This window comes from Cygnus olor, chromosome 2, assembly GCF_009769625.2.
Source record: "Cygnus olor isolate bCygOlo1 chromosome 2, bCygOlo1.pri.v2, whole genome shotgun sequence".
Lineage (NCBI taxonomy): Eukaryota > Metazoa > Chordata > Aves > Anseriformes > Anatidae > Cygnus > Cygnus olor.
In genome coordinates this window covers 34,743,497-34,767,117 of record NC_049170.1, presented here as the reverse complement: position 1 = coordinate 34,767,117, position 23,621 = coordinate 34,743,497, and the positions used below count along the sequence as shown (strand labels likewise).

Sequence of the window (23,621 nt, the reverse complement as noted above, 5' to 3'; positions counted from 1 at the left end):
TAAGGAAAAAAAAAAAAAGAAAAGAAATTAGTGTTCTTTCCTAATAAAAGCTACAGACTTTTGACCAGTTAAACACTGACATTAACAAGTTTTACAAAAATTGTTTCAAGTATCCTCTCTTTAATCACAGTGAAAATGTAAGACCAAGATGTAAATGTTAAAGTGAATGACTGAAAGTTTCTTAGATGAAAAAGGCAAAGGTACTAAATCAAAACATATAAAATGCTTAAACGCATTTCCTTCATGTGATATGAATAGAAAGGTTATCTGTAAAAAGTTAGAAAAATTAAAATAAATTACATATTTAAGTACACTTTCCCTTCAACATTTTTTTTTTTTATAAAAAGTCAGAATAGTGTACTTTTGAATATACACAGAGTAAAAACGCACAGGTGCCGCAGGTTATCGTTGGTATCTACACAACATCTTGTCACATTAGTTTATTTGCTGCAGTTGATTTTATTTGTTACTTATGCTCATCTTCAGCAAGCTCAATATACCCAGCTAATTGGGACCCACTGTGGTTCCAGCCTCAGTTTCTCTATAGCAGTCTGTAGCTTCTCAAAGGCTTTGTCTAGGTTGTCATTTACAATGGTCAGATCAAAATAGTGGTTGTACGCTCGCTGGATCCGGGCACTTTCATCCACTGTTTTTTTCAAATCAGTGTCCTGTTGAAGGCATTTTAGAAATTACTTAGAGCACAAGACTTGGCAAATCCTTATAAATTAAGTACCACTTCATGACATAGTACAACTGACTGTTTAAAGCTCTATGTTGTATATATATTGAAAAAATAAGAAAAGGTCTCATTTATAGCAAATCCACACAAAACTCAAGTTAAAATGCAGTGACTGGGCTGAAAATGTTGTACACAGTGTTAACAACGTTAATTATGGCAACCAAGTGTTGCAAATTTTGTGATTTTTAAGAAAGCCAATAAAAGCACATGAACTGGGGCCTGTATACACAACAGGCAGCTAATCATCTTGTGTGTGCAACTGACAATTCAATCAGAATAAAATTAATGCTTTAGGAATAATTATGTCAATCAGTTATGTAAATATATTTATGCCTCCTCCCCCCCTCAAAAAAAGCACCAAAAAGCCCAAGAAATAATATTACCATTAAACGAAAGACAATGGAAGATGCATTTCTAGAAAGATCCTCTGGAATACCCTATTAGTTTTAGAGACTACATTTCAGCCTTCTTGCTCACACATCATTTCCTCATTCCTGAAGTGCTGCATTACTTTATTTCTGACATGAGCTGCAAACTGTGCAGGAAATTTCTATTCCTACACTATGAAGCCGCCATGAAGTGCTGCCAATCAGCATTTTTTCATGTTTCATTAGTCCTGCGTTCTTAGAAGACTCCTCTCCACTTTCACACAAAAACAATTTTCTGTAAGCAGTTATGAGATATGTTACCCTGCTAATATTCATCTGAATGTTTTGAAGTCCCAATACAGTTGTAAATACAAAAGTCAAAATTAAAACTTTGCAAATAGCCTTTCCTTCACAGTAAATGAAGGAGGAAAGCAAACAAACATACCATCACAAGCCTCAGAATTTTTTGCTGTGGCCTAGGAAGCTACAAATAATGTAGACAGACCCACTAGACTGCAGGACATATGCAATAATTTAAATGTACATTGCTTTTTCATTTGTTCAGGAAATACAAGAAGAAGAAATGAGAAGTCATGCTCTATATACATGTCCACAGATTTGATGTAGAATCCGTACAGATAGATAAAAGGATGTCCCTTAGGGAATCATATATTAGGAAGTGCAGGAAATTATTCTTATACTTGTCTGGACAGTTTTAATCTTGCCTTCCTGTATATGCAAGGCAGAAGTTAGTGTTTGTTTGGGGGAGGGAGGAAACACAAAGCACTCCCAGAGGTACTGGAATCTCTAACAACCAGAGACCAAAACTGGGACTGGACAGTCTCTCCTGTGGTTAGCAGAAAGGAATCTCACAGGTTTAAAAAAAATCAGTGTAAATTGATTCACTGCCCATTTTATTGCTCTGAATGCCCCAACAGCATCATACGAGATACCGCTACTATCTAAGCTATAGCACTACAGTTGTGAGTTGTCAGCATGCCGTGGCTTTTCTCGGATGGGAAAGATGTACTGCTGAGCACAGAGAATGATTTTGTTAACTGTTCAATCTGGCTTTTTTTTTTTTTTTCAATTTGGTCCTGCAGCTGGGAAAGTCCATGTCCATACAGAACACTTATAATTTGCTGTGTTGAAGGACACATGTCTCATTTGCTTCTGCTGTGTCTCAGAAAAGGAGACAGGATCTAATGAATAAAATGTGCCAGGTCACTTTACGTGACGAATCCAAGGAACTTCAGGGGAGGAAAAGCTATTCAACACTCCTTTTTCTGGCAGCTCCCAGCCATTTTCACTGCAGCATGTGCTGCTGCAGCAGTGGAAATGAAGCCTAGTTGAATTCAAGTTGTGTTGTTTTTGTTGTTTTGTTTTTGCCTTTTAAGACAGTCTGCAGTATCTTTCCTGAAGCTTACAGAGTCCATTTTTAAAGCACACCTATACTATAAGAAGAACCTGAACAAAATTTTTTTTGGGGGAGAGATGGGGAAGTGAAGGAAAGACACTTATATAAAAGACTAACTCCTACCGTCAAGTATCTAAAATTTGCTGCAAATAATCAAAGGTAGCACTTCCCAAAGAATACATTACAAGTAATTCTTGTAATCAACACTTATCTGTAAGAGGTCTATTTTTAAGAAAGAAGCAATCTGCCTTTTACATAGTATTTGATTAACTTCTTAAGTAATCAGCAAAAATCTTGCCTAACTTTTCTTGAAGACTTTAATTTCAGGAAAAAAAAAATCCATCTAAAATGAAAGTTAAAAAAAAAAGTCTAAACATCCTGCTCAAAGCAAACTAAATATAAAACAATCTGCTTACAGTGAGAAGTTTGGTTGTAATTCCAGCATCTACCACAGCCTTATGCATAGCACGCAAAGTCTCCAGCTCCGGAGCAGCAATAAACACTACATAGGGCATGAATTCTGAAGTCCTCAGTATTTTCAGGGCCTAGAAGCAATGAAAAAAAAAAAAAAGTATGAGAACAAATCACAAGTCCCCATTACCTAAGCGGCACTGCAAAACTAGTCTGCTACAATGAGGAGAAATACATGATAGGTGAAGATTCTTACTTCTATTTCAGAAACTCCTGCATTGCCTTTTGAAATGCTCAACATTTTTTTCCTTGGCTAAAAAGATCTGCTGCTCTGCAAGGCTCCCATTTCCATGCAGAATCTAAGTTTTTTTCCCCAACCTTTCTAACTTATTCCAACTAAGTGCCATAAATGCAGAAATCCAGTTGGCAATGCAATCTTTCAACCAGCTAAGAAGCCTTCAGATTTAAAGGCGTACCTCTTCTACATTGTACTCCTACTTTTTGAGTGTCACATAAATGATATACCTGTGGATTCACATCCAAGATGCAGGTCCTTCCTGTCTGAACAACTTCAAGGATAGAATCAATTTTAGTGCCATAAAGATTTCCTTCATATTCTCCATGCTCTAGGTATCTGCCAGCTTTAATATCCATCTCCATTTCAGCTCGTGACACAAATCTGTATGCTTGCCCATCCTTTTCATCATCCCTTGGCTTTCGTGAAGTAACTAAACAAAAAATATAAAATATAAGTTGAATTATCTTTTTGTACCTGGAATACATGCAAAAGACTGGACTGCTATTAAATCAGGGAAATTATAATATGGAATAATATGTAATTATAATTGTTCCATATACAGATTCATCAATTATTCTAGTTTACATTCCAGAACTGAGCACAGCCTTTCTCATTCTCTTTATTTCTATTCTTTCCTGTATGTCGTTTATCCCCAATTCTTTATTTCCTTTGCATTACTCCTTCAGACCATATACAATACTCATTCATGCCATTTTTTTTAATTATTCACTGAAAATAATTCTTTAAGTGACTTCGAAATCAAATGGAACTTTAACTCTCAAAAGCCAAATTTACTTCTGAAAAATCAACTGAGTACCCTTCAATATCCTCCTCCCCCCAAAAACACTATCACATCCTTCATTCACTCTTCAGAGCAGAATTACCTGAACTAGCTATAAAGAAAAGTTAGCTCAAATACCAGAAGAAGCCCAGCCACAGTAGCAAAAAACATAGCGGTGGCCAGCTGATGCTACTTTCCAGGACAACCTATCCTTTAAAGTGAAGAAAATTCATTGCAGAGAAATTGAAGCCCACACTTAAATATAACATTAGCAGCTAGCTTGGATGTTGGCATGCAGTGTGCAGCACAGATATTATTTAAGTAAGAAAGTGAAAATTAAATTATAAAATAATGTATCAGATTATTACCTACTTTGCTGCCCTATCATTGTATTACCTGCCCACTATCTGCATTTAATTAGATTTCACTTTAGAATGCGGATCCCTTTGGCAATACTGTGATACAAGTAGGAAACATTCCCCCCTCTCCAGGGATTCCTATCAACTTCATTATTATAGAAAACTCAAGTCCCAAAAGCAACGATCTTCTGAAACTGTTAGTAATGAAAGTATTACTAGAACACCTAATCTTAGACAAGATGCTACAGATTGACTGGAAGTATAATGATTAATATAACACATAAAAAAAAAAAAGATCAGTTTGAAATAAACTTTAGAGAATAAGCTATAACAGCTGACAGCCAGATGACCTGACAGTTCAGCTATGCACACTGCAGAAAAAAACACAGCAACATGTGCTGGATCAGAACTCAACACCAAGGCCACACACGCAGCTATCTCAGGCATTTTCCAACAAACACATGTAAGAAAACATCTTTTGTGAATAACCAGAAGTTTTCCTAATCAAAGAAACTGAGGCCAATTAAAATTACCGATTAACCTACTTAAAATCTCAGTATAATGTAAAGAGATGCCATATACAACGAACTATGCACTTCATGACGTGCATGATGAGATTGTCAGATGGGTGAGTTGGGAAAGTTAATTCATATGACTTTATGACTTTAAAGGGCATTCAAAAGCTCTAAGTATAAGCATTTTAACATTGTGTTACATTACTGATTTGTAGCTATAGCATTTTAGAGAAATCAGTGATTCTAAGCGCTTTTTAAATGGGAACAAAAAGTTTAAAAAATAACAAAAAGTTTCTTGCTAGTTTGGCAATAAAAATAATGGGATTCCCAAGGGAAGGTTTCCTTTAAAGAAATAACGCTGCAAAATCAACCTTGTTATTAGTCACACATATCAGCTCTTAGCGCACTGGCCAGTTTTAATGTTTAGAAATTCAGCAAATTAGGAAGGGAAACAAACAGAAGGGAACAGATTGTTTTTGAAATTCTGAAGGGCACATGGCAGAAGGAGAACAGTAATGTAGCTAGGGTTGTCTGGTCAGAGGTCAAACAAAACAGGGACAGTTTAGAAAAAAACCAAGATCTTTTAAGTGAGCAAAAGCAACTATGTGACTGGAATGAAGGCAAGAAAACAACCGAATATTTCAGTTAAGTGAGAAGGTTCTTTTTCTGAAGTTGATAGAAAAAAAGACGATGGGCTTGGGTCTAGATAGAAAAAACTTCAGATTATCATACAGACATTAAAGATCACAAATGCTTCTATTTTATTGGAAGCTTACATGTTTCCTTTCCCTAAATTTCCAATACTGAAGTAACAGTTTATAATGCCTAGGGTGCTTCTACAGATGGAAAACTAAACAGCAGACCTGAGAAACTCCACTGGCTGTTGATTACAGAGACTACTAGCAACTTCCAAAATCCCCTCAAGTGTGTGGGGTAGTGACTGACACTGCGTGAACCTAGCAGATGGGCAGATACTTAATGACTGGCAGATGCACACACAAAAACTGGTTTCCTGCAGCCTCAGTAATGGTTAATTGGGAGTTGCAAATATTTTCACTGTAGTCATATGAAAGTCCAGTTGTATGATAAGATGAAGAATGTTTTGTCCTTTTGTTTCCCCACTCCCTGTAATTTTTATACACTGAGAAAATTACTTCTACCATGAATCAATGGCATAAGCTTTAGGTATTTTCCATATAATAAGAAACTTAACACATGACATTACAGTAGGAGTGCTGACAACTTACATGGCACCGTAGTTCCAAACCTAGTAGGATTCAGTACTATAAACCTGTTCTTCAAGCTTCTTCGCCCCACTCCTTGGGCGCCAATTAAGACCAGTGTTTTCCTCTGAAAAGGAGGCATTTTGGCTACTTCCTCATAGATCTGGATTTCATGACGATCAAATTCTACATTGAGAAGCATACAAAAAAGTTAGTAGTCAGAACTTTAAGAAAAAAACAATAAGGAATTCTGCTATATCTGAACAGATCATTTGTGAATATAAATAGTAGTCAAAGGGCTTTAAGTCTGATATAAGCTTTCTTGCTTTAAATTGGTATGGAGATAGAACTTATTCATGGAAAACATAAGGTCAGGTTACCACGTCCAGATGGCTTTTGAGTGGGGTCTGCCTTTCCAAGGAGGGAGATTTAACCACCATTCCGAGCATTCTCTCTTGACCTAGGCAGCCCAGAACTGGACACGGGACGCCAGGTGCAGCCTCCCCTGTGCTGAGCAGGGGGGAAGGATCGCTTCCCCCAGCCTGCTGCCAACAAAGCTTTATTTTTTTTTCTCTTTTCTAAAAGTTCTTCTCTGATTTCTACCTACTGAAACCTGTATTTAGCACCATTATACCTTCACTGGTTACAACTGCTTTTAAACCAAAAACCTACCTGACTTATTGAATGTATAATAGAATATTTTACTGCAAATCTTTCAGCTTTGGATACACCAGGCTATCTGCAAGTTTAGAAGCACAGAGAACTTCAATTCATATGCAATATTAAGAGATACCTGCATTTCTTGTAGTGAGGTACATCATCTTTTTCTTTTTTTTGCTGCTTATTGTTCCACAGAAAGGCCCTAGAAATACGAATTGAGACAAACTCATTTTTGTTAAATGTTTTTTTCTGAACATTTACATTTCTGATTTACATGAACTTGTGCACGTTTAGATTAATTATGCTTACAAGGACTATCTTCAAGAAATTACCTCTCTTTTTTAAACCTCCATACATTCTAGGGAAGGAGGTTACAGCTATTTTCATGCACATTACACAGTGTGGTAAGAATGGAACAGAGGAAAAAAGTAGTTTTCCAGGGAAATTTTCTAAAAAACACTAGAAAAATACTTCAAAAACACTGAATTTATTAACTTTCAGTGTGTACTATAAAAACATATCTGGAAAAAAGTGCTAATTCTTATGGCTTTCCCACCTCATTTAGCTTTTCATCAGCAGGTGGTAAAACTGATTTATGTATCTTCAAAGACTAACGCATATACTCTAGACTTTGTCCTTTAGTCAAAGCCCAAACCACACATACATAATAATCAGCATTTAGCATTATTTTAAGTATTCTCATACAGCAGTTTTCTGCTATCTGTGAATGTAGGAAAACCATAACAAATGGAGTCAGAGCAAAATATATTCCTGAAATTCCTTAAATCTCACCTGAGTTGTCCCAGTCCCTCCTAACAAAAGCTTTTCTCTTCTCTTCCAGGAACTGGCTAGGAATAAGCCCCGCACTTCCTCCTTCTTTGACATGACTAGCCTGGAAAAGAATAAAATCAAAGGTAACTTGTGAGAAGCATTTTTCTCACGTCATGTTGATGACTGATTTTCACACTGCCAGTTTCTCAATGGTGAGTACTGATACATTTATTACTGCGACACACAAAATCAAAGTCAGACCTGGATGTTAAAAATCTGTCTTATAGTAACAGTGGCTTGTCCCTGAAGTATTAAAACTCAGGAAACAAATAAGATACAAGTTTTCCCATTCAATTAGTCTGCTTTTAGCCTGCTAGCCTGCATTAGCCAGCCATAAACTTTTGGAATAAAAATCCTACGTAGAATTCAATAGCTCCAGCTCTGAAGTGATAAAACTCAAGACTTTGTAGGACACAGTACACTTATTTTGTATTCTTGACCTGCTCCAAACACGTTCCAGTGCAGCTTATTAACTGTCATTTTATATACTGGGAATGCCATGAACACACATCTAATCATGCCTTTTGCACTACTTAGCTACATATTTAAATCAGTATTCTTCAGTATTCTTGGTAACAGAAGTTTGGCTAAGATTCTCTGTAAACCCATTTCAGGGCAGGCCCAATTCTCAGCAAGCTTAATGCACACAAACACACCATTATGGAATGTTACACTTTTCTTCTCCATAACCAGTCAGCCTTGTCACTTGCTTACAGGAGCTGTTTGCTTTTCAAGTTGTACCCTTCTACTTATTAGTGACTAATTGATTTTTCACAGTTAGTGAATTCCCAGTAACTTCTTGGGCACTGTAGCATTTCTAGAATGCCCAAGGAAAAACTAACTTATTCCCCAGCAGCATTATCTGCACAGTATTACCTGCAACACATTATATTGGCTTGATGCATTTAATTTTTGCCATTCATCGAGGGCGCTTATGAGCACTTTTAATTTATTTCTCCTGGATTCCCTTAAGTGGCAAGCTGAAGAAATTTGAAAAATAGTATAGAAGACAGCATGTAAGCTAAATGTCAAACTACTCTAGAGTTTTAGTGTTGAACTCCTGAAACAAATTAACTTGGCAGTAATAATTTTTCTGCTCATCCTCACATTTTTTATTCTTTTTTTTCCTGTTATTACCATCACTGACAAGCAACAGAATTCAGCAACAGTTGTTGATGTATATTCAAAAATTTTTGTCGCTCTTAATGAGATGTATATATATTGCTCTCAAGTGACATTTGGCTCTCTATTGCTTGTTATCTAGCAAAGGGTTTGAAATTTAGGGGTGGAAAGGGAAATTAGTAATGCTAAAATCTTAAGCCTAGCTTGCCACTGCCACTTGCAAAGTTTAGTGTCTTGGCTGAGAAAAGTGTCTTAAAGGTTCACTTGTATTTTCAAGGGCACCGATCATGTTCAGCTGTGTGTACAGTGTGTTGAAAAAATAAAGACAACATAAGCATCCAATTATGCTTCTATTGAAGGACTGAATGCAGAAATACAATCTGAACTGTTAATATTTGAAACAGTGACAAACACTTAGATTATAACATATTATAGCTTACCAACAGTGACCACCACTGTGAAAATAAAAGGTACATTTTCTCCAAAATAAATATTCTTACCCCTCTTCAGATCCACAGGGTTAATTTCCCTCTCCCCCCTCAACTCTGAGCTCACAGGAACAGGTCCACTTCTTCCCCAGTCACTGCCAGGGAGGGCTTACCACAATTTACATAGTCAACCTAAGACTTTATGCTAGAAATTATCCACTTATAACTGATTTTGGAGTATCTTATGACTTATGATACATGAACAAAGACATATAAATAGTAGTAACAGCAAAAACACAGTGTTACATACAATTTATATATGATTGTTAATATTTTGACTTAAGATACTAATAGCTTGAAATTGGATTACACAAGAACAAATATTTAGTATCTACTATTAAAAAGAAGTAATTCATTATTTAAAGAGTTTATATTTAAAGAGTTTATATTTAAAGAGTTTGTTATTAAGGCAATTAGTGAAGCTTTTTTTTCTTTTTAACTTATTTATTTACTAACCTGCCACCAATTTGGATCTTCACGGTTTACGATCTGAAGAATTTCTCCTTTAGAAAATTTCAAACCTGCTTCTTTGCATGGGATGAGGTTGTCATTATATGGATTATAATCAAAATGACACTTCACAAAAACCTGAAATGTGGAAAAATTTACAATACTTACATGTTACAAAAGACATTCTTACTAATTTACCTGTCAAAGCTAAATAGTGTCTTTATCTACAGCATAAAATTTTTGACATGATCAGATTTTCATTTTACAAGTAAAATGCAAGCTATAGGAAAAAGAAAAAAAAAAAAAGCCTGGCAAAGTACACCAGCTGAGAAAGGAGAAATAATCTGCAATACAAACCTTGGTTGAAAGAGCTTCATGACAAAAATAAAAAGCCAACTGCTCAATTTGGGCAATGTATTCATGTTTGCACTTCAGCGTGTCCAACTTTAGCTTTCTGACCTTAAGTTACTTAAAAATATATACATTACTCAAGGTGTGAGCACTGTCCTCAAGGTTTGTAGAATCCTAAGAATTAATTTTGCCATGAACTCAATGTTTGAAAAGAAACAAGATATGTGACTGCTTAAGACTCAAATTTGATGCAGGGGAAGGAACAGTGAGTTGCATCAGTGGATTGGAAGCATCTTTGACTTTTTTCTGTCAGCCAGGAGAGCAAAGGAAGCAACATACCTGCCTCAAATACAGCACAGCAGATAGCATTTGCTTAGTGTAAGCATAGTCTATTATAATCATGGGCATTAAGACCCACTGTCTGAAGGAGTCCCACAAGATGTTTCAAATGCACTAATTTAGAGCAACAAATTACTTCTGCCATGGAGAAACTGACAGTCTACAGCAACAACAAGAGAATAAGTAATAGCCACCATCCAAGTTCGTTCCTAAAGTCACTGAATTCAAGCTCATCTGTTGAATTCAGTGTGTTTCTGAATTCCACGAAACATTACCTGGACATTGGTCATGTTATAAACACACACACTTCAGTGCAGTTTAGTGTGATTATGGCTAGGTTATTGGAGGTCACTGGATGTCACAGAAACATGCTTGGAAGCATACAGACACTTAACAATCTTAGATACTAACAATTTTTTAAGCAGACTGATGTGGGGTGTCACCTCAATATGCTGAATAATCCCATTTCCAACGTGTACTTAAAGGCAAATACAGGTATTTAGCCCTTCTGCTAGCATTAAATGCACAAAATAAACAAAGTGTATCTAATACAAAATCTTAAAATAAACTTATTCAGAAAATACCAAATAGAAGTTCTTTTGACAGAATTGTTAGAAACATGCTACTGACCTGTTGAGGAATAACAGTGTCTTTGTAGCTGGGGAGAATCTTCAGAGTGACACTGCCACTAATATTTTTCAGCAGTTCCTGCAGTTCTTTTGGATTGTTTCCAACTTCATGGCCATTCACCTCTTTAATAATGTCACCTACATGCAGAAGACCTTGTCGATCTATCATTCCGCCATGGAGAATTCGTGCTATTACCAGATCATTGTTCTCAACTCTAAACGTAACACCCTGAAAGAGGTACGTGACACCTAGTTTACCATTGTTTGAATTTCAATTTCATTTTACCTTCATCTCAAGCAAAATTACATAGCTCTGAGATACTCTTATCTCCCCCAGTGAAAACAGACAATAATAGTTACTATGATGTAAGAGTTTCTAATACACAGGTAAGTATCAAGTGACACAAAAGTGCTTTCAGACAAGGTTTTCATATGACTGAACAATGACTGTATTGTTCTTGATTGCACGCAGTCCTGACATTTTGTATCAAGACCAAACAGATGTTGTGTTAGTCAGTTATGCTAGCAAGTAATTCTACCTAATGACTGCCTGTTCACTAGGCCATAAATTCTTTGAGAGAACAGGATGGAGAACACACAAATACCTTCCTGTTTCAACCTCTTAATACCCAGCCAATCACCCATTAAATTACACAACATAATAAGGGTAAGAATTAAAACTTAATGCAAGAAATAAGGCACACACAAATGCTTTCACTCACATTTTAAATTAAAGACATCTTCAGTCACTTACCAGTGGTTCTCCTGCTCTTTTGTGAATTCCAAGAATACGAATAGCATCTACTGGAACAATTTGGTTGTTCACTGAAGAATTATTGACTTCTGGGCTAGAAGGAGGGGAATCGTAACATTTTGAAGCCACAATATCATGTGCTTCCAAGAGTGACTGCAAGGGAAAAGAAAAAAACTTTTTTTAAAAAACACGGAATAACCATTTGTAAAAGGGTTTTGTGTTGGAAAACCACTGAAACTACCCTTTGAGATCAGATCTTGAAGCTATTATTTCATAAGGAATACAGCAAAAATCAATTTTCATGTTTGTATGAAATGTAAGTAACTCACATGGCCTGCTAACCCTACTAGCTTGGCAAATCTGCTCTCTTTTTGTAAATATAAGTGCTTCTTCTTAAGAAAGCATAAGAGAAATGTAGTGAATCTGGGAGTAATATGTGAACTTCAGGGAAGAAGATGGAAAGAGGAGTACCTACAACAGTGTTTCACCTAATGAAACAGTATCCAAGCAAACGCTTTAAAGTAAACAAACAGCCCACTGCAAAACGATGAAGATAACTCATCATTAGATACATGTATTTAATGTAATAAAGTTTTCCTCCATGGTAATTTGGAAGTAACTCTAAATTAAAGATAATTACAGATATGTAAGGATTTCTAGCAATCTGCAGAATGAGTGCTTTCTGCTTGCATAAAACCAAGGCAGAATTCTAGCACCAAATGAATCCAAGTTGACAGAATTTACATTTGGAAAGCAAGAGTTCAGACTTTATACTTACAGTTAATGGTGTTTTTATCAGTGCACATATGTAAGTACAGACCAAAAGGAGGAGATCCAAATAAATATAATCATCTTTGGCAGACAATGAAATTTAGACTTGATTTTCTGGTAAAAAAGGAACTTTAAGATTTAAAGAAAAGATCTGTAAGGCAATATGCACAGGTAGAACAAGATAAAACTTGTGAATTAGAGAGCAGAGGCTTTCTGTCTTAAGGAGGAAAAGGGACACCCTTCAGCCACCACATATCATAGCTCAAGATAAAGGGTCTGTGACACACAGTCTCTCTGACAGAGAGAGGAAGAGGAAAACAAGCAAGTAGGAGAGATGTCTATTAGGCCTATCTTACCTCAAATAACATAGACAGCTTTGTTTCAAACACTGACCTGAAGAGGTATGGTCATGTTCGATTACTGACTGGTGTCAAATAAATAGGTAAAGAGAAGTCACAGAGAACAGGACGTCACAGGGCCTATGGTGACATGCTCATGCCAAAAGAAAGCAGGAAACAGTACTAAAAAATGGAGCAGGTGGACAGGCCTATGAGTTTAACAATTCTGCTGCACAGTCTGCTCCATCCTTCCGTAAGTCACCTCTAATGTAACAGTTGTGCAACTGTGTTAGCGTAGTGCTAAGCTCAACATGCAAACTTCCAAGTGTCATTTCTGAACAGTCATTTTAAACTGCCTACCACGTAATGACCCTACTGATATTTCAACTTGAGATTAGAAGGAGCTACTAATTCACGGATTCTGCCCCTGCCATTAAGACTGTAAAGACAGCTGCTTATTGTGGCTGCTCTGATACTGTGGACATAAACCAAATCAAATGAAATAGGAAAAACAATAATTTATTTAAATCAAGCAGCTGTCAGATGGTAGCAATTTCTAATTCTTCATCATACAAGACACATGCAATCCAGAAAATACAGATCTTCATTTGCCAATGTTTTCAAGCATAATTTTTGGATCTTTCTACGTTTCTAAAATGAAGCCAACTAGTATCAACTATGTTTTTTGACACATTAACACAGACAAAACAAGTAGATGTACCTATATGACACTTCCAGTTTTCTCTTTTGGTCACACGCTAGTAAAAAATTGTTCCCGAAACTCCTGGCCACAAACTACTTATTTTCTTGCGTAGCCTCACACATGAGCATACTTACACAGCTTGCTGCCCTTAACAGTTATATAATTTATGGATTATAATCTGATTCACAGCCAAAAAAAGTACTAAGCAAACAGTCTGTGCCATCCTTTTCAAAATAACATGCTCCATAACACTTTTCAGTTCTTAAAAGCCTCATCCCATCATTCGCATTCTGATTCTATTTATTCGCTCAGTTTCATGGATGAGCATGAATTCATTCAACTGCTACTTAACCATCTCTTGATCACAAAATCTTTTTCCTGCTATTTCCATGGTGGCTGAGCCACAGGGGGACTATCAGGGACTGTAAACTGCTGCCCAATTATAAAATTATTTCTTTGAGACAAGCAATACCATTAATTTGGAAAACATAGAATCAGCCCTTAAAACAGCTACACAGTAGTAAACATGAAATTTTAAGAGAGCTAAGTTCTTCATGGTGGCTTGTTGTATGCCTTTACTGAAGTGGAGACAGGAGGCAAATTACATTTTGTGTAATTACAAATCACAGGGAATTTTTTCTTTCTTCCTTACAGATCCCTTCTTGCGGAATTTGGAATATGTCTCCCTGGAACAAATGAGGCAGAAAAGATAGCAATTCTGTAGTAATTAGTTATTTTTCTATTTCCTCTTTAAAGAAGGAGACATAGAGTCTCCCCAAGACTCAAAAAGAGAATTGTATCCACATTCTGGACTGCAAATTTTCTTAGAAGTTCTTCTAGAGTGGTCATTACTATGGTATCAGTTAAATAAAAACACTTACTTGAAATTATGCAACTTTGCCCTTAATTGGTTTTAATGCCTGCCTCCAGATGGGGAACAGCAGCACAAAATTAGGGGCCAAAAAGTACACTCTAATTTTAGGCTTCCAAACTGAGTAACATCAGATCTATTTTTACAAAATCAGTAGCTAGCTGCTTTTTGGCTGTATGCAGCAGCCCAAACTGCCCATTGTTTCTGCAAATGAGACTAAACGTCTCACAACAAGCACTTGGAAAATAAAAAATACAAGATTAAGCTGATTCAGACTTCTTTTTAAGTGAACTCAGTAATTCTGACAGAGTGAAGGATAGTTTAGTTCTCAAAGGCAGCATTTAACTGTCTTAGCCATTAAGTAGACATTTTTTTTCCTTTAGCTTCCTACCTGACTCTTTGCGTACCATCCAGGTTTTGCAACAAATGAAGTAGGGAGCCCTAGAAATAGCTTACTTCTCTTACATACCCATGACTCACCCACTGGTACAGAGAAAAGAGCAGGCAACTTTGCTCAGAGCATGTAATAAACACGACATGAATTTTTAAAATAGGTTCCAAAAGAGAATCAAAGAGCATAACAGTAAGTCTGATATTGATACTAAACTAATTAGAAGATCATGTAAACAAACACACAGAGAATGACTGAAATATTTTTGCATTGTAACTACCAGTTCCTCCAAACTCATCCTCTCCCTGTCCAGTCCCAATTTCTACTAAGGGGGGTCTGCTTCAGATCAAAGACTGATTTGAAGGTTCATTCAACAGTAAGTCTCCAAATCATAGTCTTTGATCCCTTAGTCACGATGCCATTTTGGACAAATAAGAATGCAAGCAAGGCCAACATAATATTCTCCAGAGCAGGCAGAGGAACTACCAGCATTCACAACAGCTACTACATTAAAGGTTGAGGTGTTAAAGTGTTCCCTATTTCCAGCAGGCCACAATACAGCTTGACAGCATTTCCCATGTCTATCTGTGTTAAATGGAAATGCACCTATAACATAAAATTGAAAACTTTTTTTTTTTTAAAAAGCCATATTTTTTACACCCGAAAATGTTTCTATGAATCTATACCTGTCTGCCAAAAGCAGCACATTTATACTTTGACAAAAGGTTTGCTTATGTTCTTATAAAGGAAAGTCTAGAATCCACCAAGGATTTACAAACCCTAATCTTCAAGAGACAGTATGGAAACTGATAACAGAATGGCAGCTATGAAAAAACACCTTCTTCTGACAAGTATATGTCAAAATTTCATGTATGTTAAGTACAGCAAGAGTGAAAGGGATACAGAGTTGTAATTTAAGCTCAGTGCAGATCACGTGGCATAAGAGAATCGAGTTCATTCACTCTGCAAACTGTACATCTTACACAAGTATGAATGCAAAAAGCTGAACTCAGCTGCAGAATGGACTGTATCAGGAACTGAGACCACCTGGAAAAGCTAAGGATGAAGCCTTCAAGTAATCTCTAGTGTGCATGTAGAAACTACATGTTTGTCCAAGACTACTGTAATGGAGACAATACCACAAATTAAGATGTACTTGAGGTGATACCAAAGACTAAAATAATGCTCATGCTTAACCCCATGGCTAGTTCTTTACCATGCATTCAGAGTAAAATCCTCTATTAAAATTGGCTACAGGTCAGTTTAATTATTAAACTTAGATCTGTATGTGTACAGTGATAGAGTGGGTAATATAAAGAGGTGGCACCTGAAAATGAGGCTCCTTCAGTATTCCAACCAATTCTGCAATATTCTCATCTTTATTTATTAAGGGACTGATGTCTTCAAGAATTTCATTCACCAGCTCCAGGTTGTTGTCACTGACAGCCTCAAGTTTAGAATCTTCTAGTCGCTCATGAGCCTGTACGATAAAATAAATACGTAAGACTATGATGTAAGTAAGTTTCAAGTAAATAGCACTTGCAATTTATAAACCTTTTAATTATTTTTGATGCACCCTTCAACAGGAAAGCAGCAACAGTTACATATAGTCTAATACATACATTTTGTTTTTATAAATGCTGAAGGATTTTGCATCCTTAACTACAAGACACAAAAAAGATTACAAGCAGCACCTGTCAGATATGCTTGCCTGTCCATACTTCCTATAACCTCCATGCTATCTACATACATCAAACAGTCCTCTCTGAACAGTAGCATGCCTCACATCTTTTCTGCTTCAGAACCTAGTACTTGTGTACTTTCTAGAAGGACAAAAAAGAAATACAGGATCTGCTCAAAAAAATATAGTCTGCATTTGAGAAACATTTACCTGAAGCTCCTCCTACTCAGACACCTCTGAATGACAAATTCGACTGGAAAGACTGCATAACTAAGGGAATTCTGAACAAAGTCTGCAGCAAAGAGGACTAACAGGCCATTGGGCTGCACGGGTGAGTGTTGGCAGCAGTCTGAGGAAGGTGATCCTTCCCCTCTGCTCAGCACTGGTGAGGCTGCACCTGGAGTCCTGTGTCCAGTTCTAGGCCACCCAGGTCAAGAGAGACATGGGCATGCTGGAGAGAGTCCAGTGAACGGCCACTAAAATCACAAACAGACTGGACCATCTCTCCTGTGAAGAAAGGCTGAGAGAGCTGGGAATGTTTAGCCTGGAGAAGGGAAGGGGTCTCACCCACGTGCAGAAATACCTGAAGGGAGAGTGCAAAGAAGACAGAGACAGGTTCTTTCCACTGGTGCTCACTGGTAGGACGAGAGGCAATGGGGACAAACTGACACACAGGAGGATTTGAACATCAGGGAATATTTTTTTAACGTGAGGTTGACTGAGCGCTGACATGGGCTGCTCAGAATGGTGGTGGAGTCTCCTGCCTTGGAGATATTTGAAAGATGTCAGGACATGATCCTGGACAAGCAGCTGTAGGTCGTCCTGCTTGAGCAGGGGCATTGGACAAGGTGACCTCAAGAGGTCCCTTCCAACCTCAAGTGTTCTGTGATTCTGGGACTACTTTTTCATCTTTCTAGAGCTATTGCTGCAGATACAACCCTTTCCTAAACATTGCAGGCACTTAAATTCATTGAAAGGTAGGAGATTTGAGCTGCAAGAGAAATACCTCATAAACTGAGATGCTTTGCTTATTTTAGGCAGCACTTTACCAAAAATTAGGGACTAAGAGGAGGCCAAAAATAGCTAAGACTCTCAACACATTCTGAATTAAGAGTTATTTACAACACTGTAGCAACAAGAAGTTAACAATTGCTGTGGCAGGTAAAACACAAAAAATAACAGATTAATGTAAGACTCCTCCATATATACTTCCCATATATTTATAATTTGTGTGTGCACATATCTACTTGCTTATCAGTGCTTCAAAACAGATGTTAACATAAAATTTTGCTAAATCCAATAAACTTTGTTCCCTGAAATCAACTGGGTATTGAATCTTACTTCGCATCTATAAAATGCCATTTCTGGAGAAACAATGATCACTGGAAAGGCTAACTTTACATGCAGAAAGGCATTTCAGACATTCCCCAACACCCTCAAACCAAATGACCATGATTACAACATTCATAGGGAGCTTGGCACCTACACACATCCTCCTTAGTAAAGGAATGCTATTTTGTACATAACATGTACAGTAAACAGTATGGTCTTTTAGAAGTTCCCTTGTTTTGCAGCAAGTAGAAACCCAAATCTATTGACTTTTAAACACACTCCAACTTTTGCAAGATTAGAGAATTTGGGTTACCTCTTTTCCTACTTCTTTTATTTAAAATGTTACCACTAACAAGATGCTTAATATAAATAAAAATATCCTCACCCTTCACCCCAAAATCAAGGCTATGAATATATAGCAGAACAGAAAGTTCATTAGTCAACAACCTCTCATCCTGTACTATGCTGAGGAGTAGCAGAATATGGAATAGTATGAATATTTAAAATAAAAAGGAATAGCAAACGTAGATACTATATTTTATTTCAGTTCATAATTTCAGAGATGCTAAATCAAGTCTTTAAATTCATTAATGTTCAGGTAATAAGGATTTTGCCTTTAACAATCTGAAATCCTAAATACTGGACACCATCTGTTTATAGATTAGTCACAAGATATTTCCTTGGTCTAGGTTTGGCATACACCTGATATGACGTAGGCTCTGCTACAAAAAGCACTGCATTTAGTGTGACTGCAGAATAGATAAAGTTTTGAGGTTCAAGAGACAATCCAGGAGAATTTTAGTAAGATGGTTAAGTATCAAAACTGAGTAAAATTAGCTTATGTTTCAAATTCAACAACTGTCTTCAAAAAAAGCATAACAATTCTAAAAGCTAGTTAGGACTGACCATAAAACATCAATAAATGACAGGAAAATGCATTTTACAATGATTTCAGTTACTTCCCCTTTCCCCTCAAAAGCCCATTGAAACATATTTACTTAGGGACATGGTTTAGTGGCTAATATTGGTGGCAGGGACATGGCTGGACCAGAAGATCCCGGAGGTCTTTTCCAACCTTAATGATTCTATGAATTTATTCTATATGTAAATTGGAAAAAAGTTCATAGGTAAACACAAACTTCAACACAAAAAACCTACCACCCACTGAAGAATGGAAAGATACAGTAAATGAACCCTCTCCCAAAAAAAAGAACTGTAATATCCACCTTAATACCTTTATTCTTGACAGGAAAAGAGTGAAATTACTTTAATGCAACTTTAAAGGATTAGCCAAACTTGGCATTGCAAAATATTATAAGCTTATACTATCCTTATTAATTGCCTTAATACTTTAAGGGCTGAAAAGAAAAAGGTTTTTTGTTTGTTTATTTTTGTCCTTTTTCACTACAATATAATGATTAGTCTTAATAGCAGACTAATTAAGTGAAAGTTTTAAACTAAAAAAGGGTAGGTTTAGATTAGATATTCGGAAGAAATATGGTGGTGGGGCACTGGAACAAGCTGCCCAGAGAGGCTGTAGATGCCCCATCCCTGGAAGTGTTCAAGGCCAGGCTGAATGGGGCTTTGGGCAGCCTGGTCTTAGTGGGAGGTGTCCCTGCCCATGGCAGGGGGGTTGGAATTAGGTCTTTAAGGTCCCTTCTAGTCTGTGATGCTATCATTCTAATCAAGGAAACTGAAAAGTCTTTGACATTTCTGTCCCTGTCTGAAATGAATGTGCACAACTAATCTGACCATCTCAGGGTCCGGTGAGAATTCACTATTCTGATAAAACTAGCTCTTCTAATAGAAAAACAAGGTTGATACATTTTCAGAGTGAAATGTGTATGTATGAACTACATACACTTCGTGAAATACGTTATCGTTTTCATTCTTGTCCTTATTTAGCTCTGCTGGTTAGGACTGGGGTTTAGGGTTCAATTCCGAAATAATTACAAAAGAAAAAAATGAGTGTGGTCATGCCATATGGACACAGTTAAACCTTTCAGCATTCTAGATAAAGCAAGTTTATAGCTAGGATCTTGTCTGTTTCCTTTACAAGCACTTTTATTTTAAAACATCTGCTAGTCGTTAAATTCCCCATAATTGCAATTGGCGATTAATGTACAAATTCTTTGTAAGAATAAATGCTTTGCAATGAAAATTTTCATGATAAAATTTGAAGATGAAGTATGTAACAGATACTGAAGCTGGAAACAACCGTAAGCAAGAAAGTGTTTTAACTTACTCCAGTAAATTTAGTACACAAATTTTCCCCTCTGCAGTCACCTCACCAGCAGGTAAGACACTTCCAGTATTTGTAAGTTTATTGCTGTGCAACTTCTTCCATTTGTAACCCATGGTTTTGAACAGTTAAAGAGAAATGAATTCTTATATGAATTCTTATGAGATGTTTTCTTTTCCAGATATTTTACTGAGCAAAATCCACGCACAACAATTCTTTAGCTTTACAGAGTATTTCATGGCTGCCTGGAGGACATCCCTTCAGATGTCTGTTCACATTAAAGTGATAGCTATATTTAAGTTAAGTTCCTTACATGAGAAAAAAAGTTATTTTTATGAAAAATAACAAAGAATGTAAGGGCTGTGTAATACAGACTGCATCTCCTTATGATAAGCTACATTTTAATTTCAGAATCCAAAGAATTTTTGTAAACATTATCTTACATAATTAGTAGTACTACCATCTAAGAATAAAATATTTGCATAATTCAAGACCACAACTAAGAATAGTCCACATGTGAGCGCTGCTAACCAAAGGTCCCAGTATTACTCTGAGATCTAGGAAAGGGCCTGGAGAGAATATTCACTGGGTTGAACAGAAAGCCATTTTGAGCCAAAGAAAACAAGACCTGTTTATGCCATGGGGGAAAGAAGGTTATTGCTCTCACTTTTCATCTTTAGCAAAAATGCTAGAAGTGGGAAGGCATATGGGTTTTGCACACAACGGTGGTCACAAGACTATATTAAAACCAACTACTTCTAATTCCAAGCATTTTGATGTTTTCTTCATAAATAATTTTAACACATTATTTCTGGAGTCTCTGAATTTTTCTTTCTCCTCTAGATCTTCCATGTAAAGATTTTACTTTTCCAATAAATCACTGTGCGCAGAAATTAGATTATATCAAATACGCTACATCTGTTTTCAAGAACTCTTTCAAGTCCTTTAACAAGACATACCATACATAAAAGCCACTGCTGATACCTCAAATCCATACTCAATGTTCACACGATAGTAACAATTGTAATATTTCCAGATTCTACTCAGAGCAACGAGTTGAAATACCTTAGCAAGTGATCTTACAATAGGGTTTTCCATAATTCCTTTGAGAAAAATCAGGTCTATTTCTTCAGCGCCTGTTGATGTCGGCAGATCAGTAAGGTTATCCAGTACCTGCTGCATGGCTGCTGGTAAGAGGGAAAAAGAAAAAAAAAGTAAGTACTGACCAAAATAGCCTTGGATAAATAGCAAAAACTCTGGAAAACTCCATAATATTAAAATTAGAAATTTTACGCAGCCAACTACATACTGAGAGCAGTGGAAAGAATGGAAAACTATTGTCTTATTATAATTAGAAAGAGGGAAGTAAGGTATCTATCCAAATCCTTATCACAGTCAACTTAAATCCAGGACCAGCACATTCCTTTTAACATTCACTACTATTGAAACACCGAGAAAAAAAAATCAACAAGTATAAACTACATATATGATACGCATAATATTGCGAATACAATAAAAGCAACTCATTCATGACTGTTTTTGTCTAATCTCACTTTCAGATAAAGTTTTCGGTCCTTATACACACCAAACACCTACAAGTTTTAGAATGCTTGGATAGGCAGATGCCACTGTTTCTGAAATGAACACATAATTTCTTTTTTTTTTTTTTTTTTAACCAAAATGTACTGCCAAGGCAGCTCCTGGGGACACTTGTGTCCATCCTTTGTCTTTTCCAACCTAAATGATTCTAAATTCTATCCCCAACAGTCACTTACAACCTCCAGTTCTGACTTCCTGCACTCCAGCACTAAGTGTAAGCGGTGCAGATGCTAACACCAACCTGGTGCCACCACGTGCTGCATCAGGAAATATATCTTAGAACCTGAAATACATTGTTGCTGCTCAGTGGAGGATTTCCTTCCTATCTACAAAATCACAGAAAGAACTAGAGCAGCTTGGGTTGAGAGTGAGCAACGGTGCCCATGAAAAAGCCAGCAAACCCTACCATCCCAGCTGTCTTGTCCCACAGTGTCATTTATGAGGTGAATGATGAGAATTTATTGTATAACTGTGTCCTTCAACCATTTATTTAAGATAAAGTCGAATAAAATAGATTTTTTATGTTAGGCAGCAGGTCCAATATGTTCACGTACTGCAGAATTCTTGTGCATTTGGGCGCGTATGCAGTAGCCCTTAGCAGGAGCTTCCCAGGCTACCTCCAAGCTTGCGGAGATGAGAATGTGTAAGCTTCGGCTAAGCACAAAAGGAGGCACCACTGGAGAAAGTTATGATGTCCTTCACAAGGTAAACAGTCATTTCTTCCATCTTTTCCAACGTGCGATTAAACATTCTCATCTTGTTAGTATTATCTTAGTAGTGAATAACCTATACTGTTCTTGTTTTTAACAGTATTCCTTCAAACTCCCGCAGAGTTATGTTGCGTGCTCAGACAGACACACACAGGCCCACTAAACAATTTCTGCCAAGATCCCCAAGAAGCTAAAAGTATTAGAAAAACCACTGTGTACTGCAGTGCTCTGCATGCTGCACAGCAGTATACATCAAGACAATCAGAAAGCCTATATGCCCCTTCTCCCACACAAGAATTTACCCTTAACTCGCCTCGTGGCTTTATAATGAAAGCTATTATGAAACATAGCAAAGTAAGAGAACAAACAGCATTTCTCAACACCTACTTCCTAATTTGAATGCTTCCTAGAAAATTCCATTTCAAGGAAATATTTTCTGGCTGTTCTTTCTCCCAAGTGGAACTGACTTTTCAGCAATCAAGTAATCTTATATACCACATTTTAACTACAGCACTGAATGTCAAAAGACTTCATTTTTTAATAATTTTAACCATACTTCTCACTTCCAAAAAGCGAGTCCTCTGTGAAACCATGAGTAGGAAGGAAAATGACACTTACATTATGCTTTCAGACTTTGAAGCAATATTGTTTCTACTTTTTTAATAGACAAAGTGCTGTTAGCAATCACACGTTGCATAAAGTCACCAAACCAAATAGCTGAATAAAATATAATACCACTAAGTATCCTTTTTGTTTTTTGTTTTAAACCAGCTGTAAGGTAAAGCAAAAATTTTGTGTGAGAGAAAAATTTTAAGAAGCTTCAAAAGAGATTATGCAGCTGTTACCTGGTACAGTAACAGAACAATGTTTATATGGTTAACTCTTCACTGCTTCATATTCACCTGCAGAAAAAAAAACAAAACAAAACAAAAAAAACTGACGACGATCAAATGTTGTTTTGCCAAAAGTCATCAAGAGCATCTTCTAACAGGAATTATGTTATTTTTTATTTTAAAAAAAAGGCAATAACACATGGAGATGCAGACAAGCTTTTTGTGATGGATTAGACTAAGCACTTTAATCTCACTTTGGAATTTACTATGCAAGTCACGGACCAGCTTCAAATGTAGTTCCCAGTCAATGTGAAATGCTAATATTTGCTCACGTGTAAAAACAGCTTTGAAAGTTTAAGCAATATATTTACCTACATATGCCTTTGATCTTCATACATGTATTTTCAAGCAATTT

The 23,621-nt window shown here is 36.6% G+C and overlaps 1 protein-coding gene across 14 annotated transcripts in view; it reads right to left on the bottom strand.

Annotated features, from left to right (window-relative positions):
• PALS2 (protein associated with LIN7 2, MAGUK family member) overlaps positions 1–23,621 on the bottom strand; it is a 51,950-nt gene continuing 28,329 nt past the window's right edge. For 8 of the 14 annotated variants that reach the window (XM_040545979.1, XM_040545991.1, XM_040545984.1 and 5 more), the window contains 11 exons: positions 21,130–21,251; positions 16,137–16,289; positions 11,736–11,888; positions 10,983–11,210; positions 9,669–9,800; positions 7,564–7,663; positions 6,905–6,973; positions 6,136–6,297; positions 3,461–3,663; positions 2,941–3,069; positions 1–668 (listed from right to left, as the gene is read on the bottom strand). In XM_040545979.1, coding sequence (XP_040401913.1) covers positions 492–668; positions 2,941–3,069; positions 3,461–3,663; positions 6,136–6,297; positions 6,905–6,973; positions 7,564–7,663; positions 9,669–9,800; positions 10,983–11,210; positions 11,736–11,888; positions 16,137–16,289; positions 21,130–21,246 — 1,623 coding nt within the window. In that variant the 5' untranslated portion in view covers positions 21,247–21,251 and the 3' untranslated portion in view covers positions 1–491. Of the gene's footprint in view, positions 669–2,940; positions 3,070–3,460; positions 3,664–6,135; positions 6,298–6,904; positions 6,974–7,563; positions 7,664–9,668; positions 9,801–10,982; positions 11,211–11,735; positions 11,889–16,136; positions 16,290–21,129; positions 21,252–21,660; positions 21,681–23,218; positions 23,276–23,621 lie in introns of those variants that run through there. The other 6 variants (XM_040545990.1, XM_040545980.1, XM_040545986.1 and 3 more) reach the window with 4 other exon arrangements.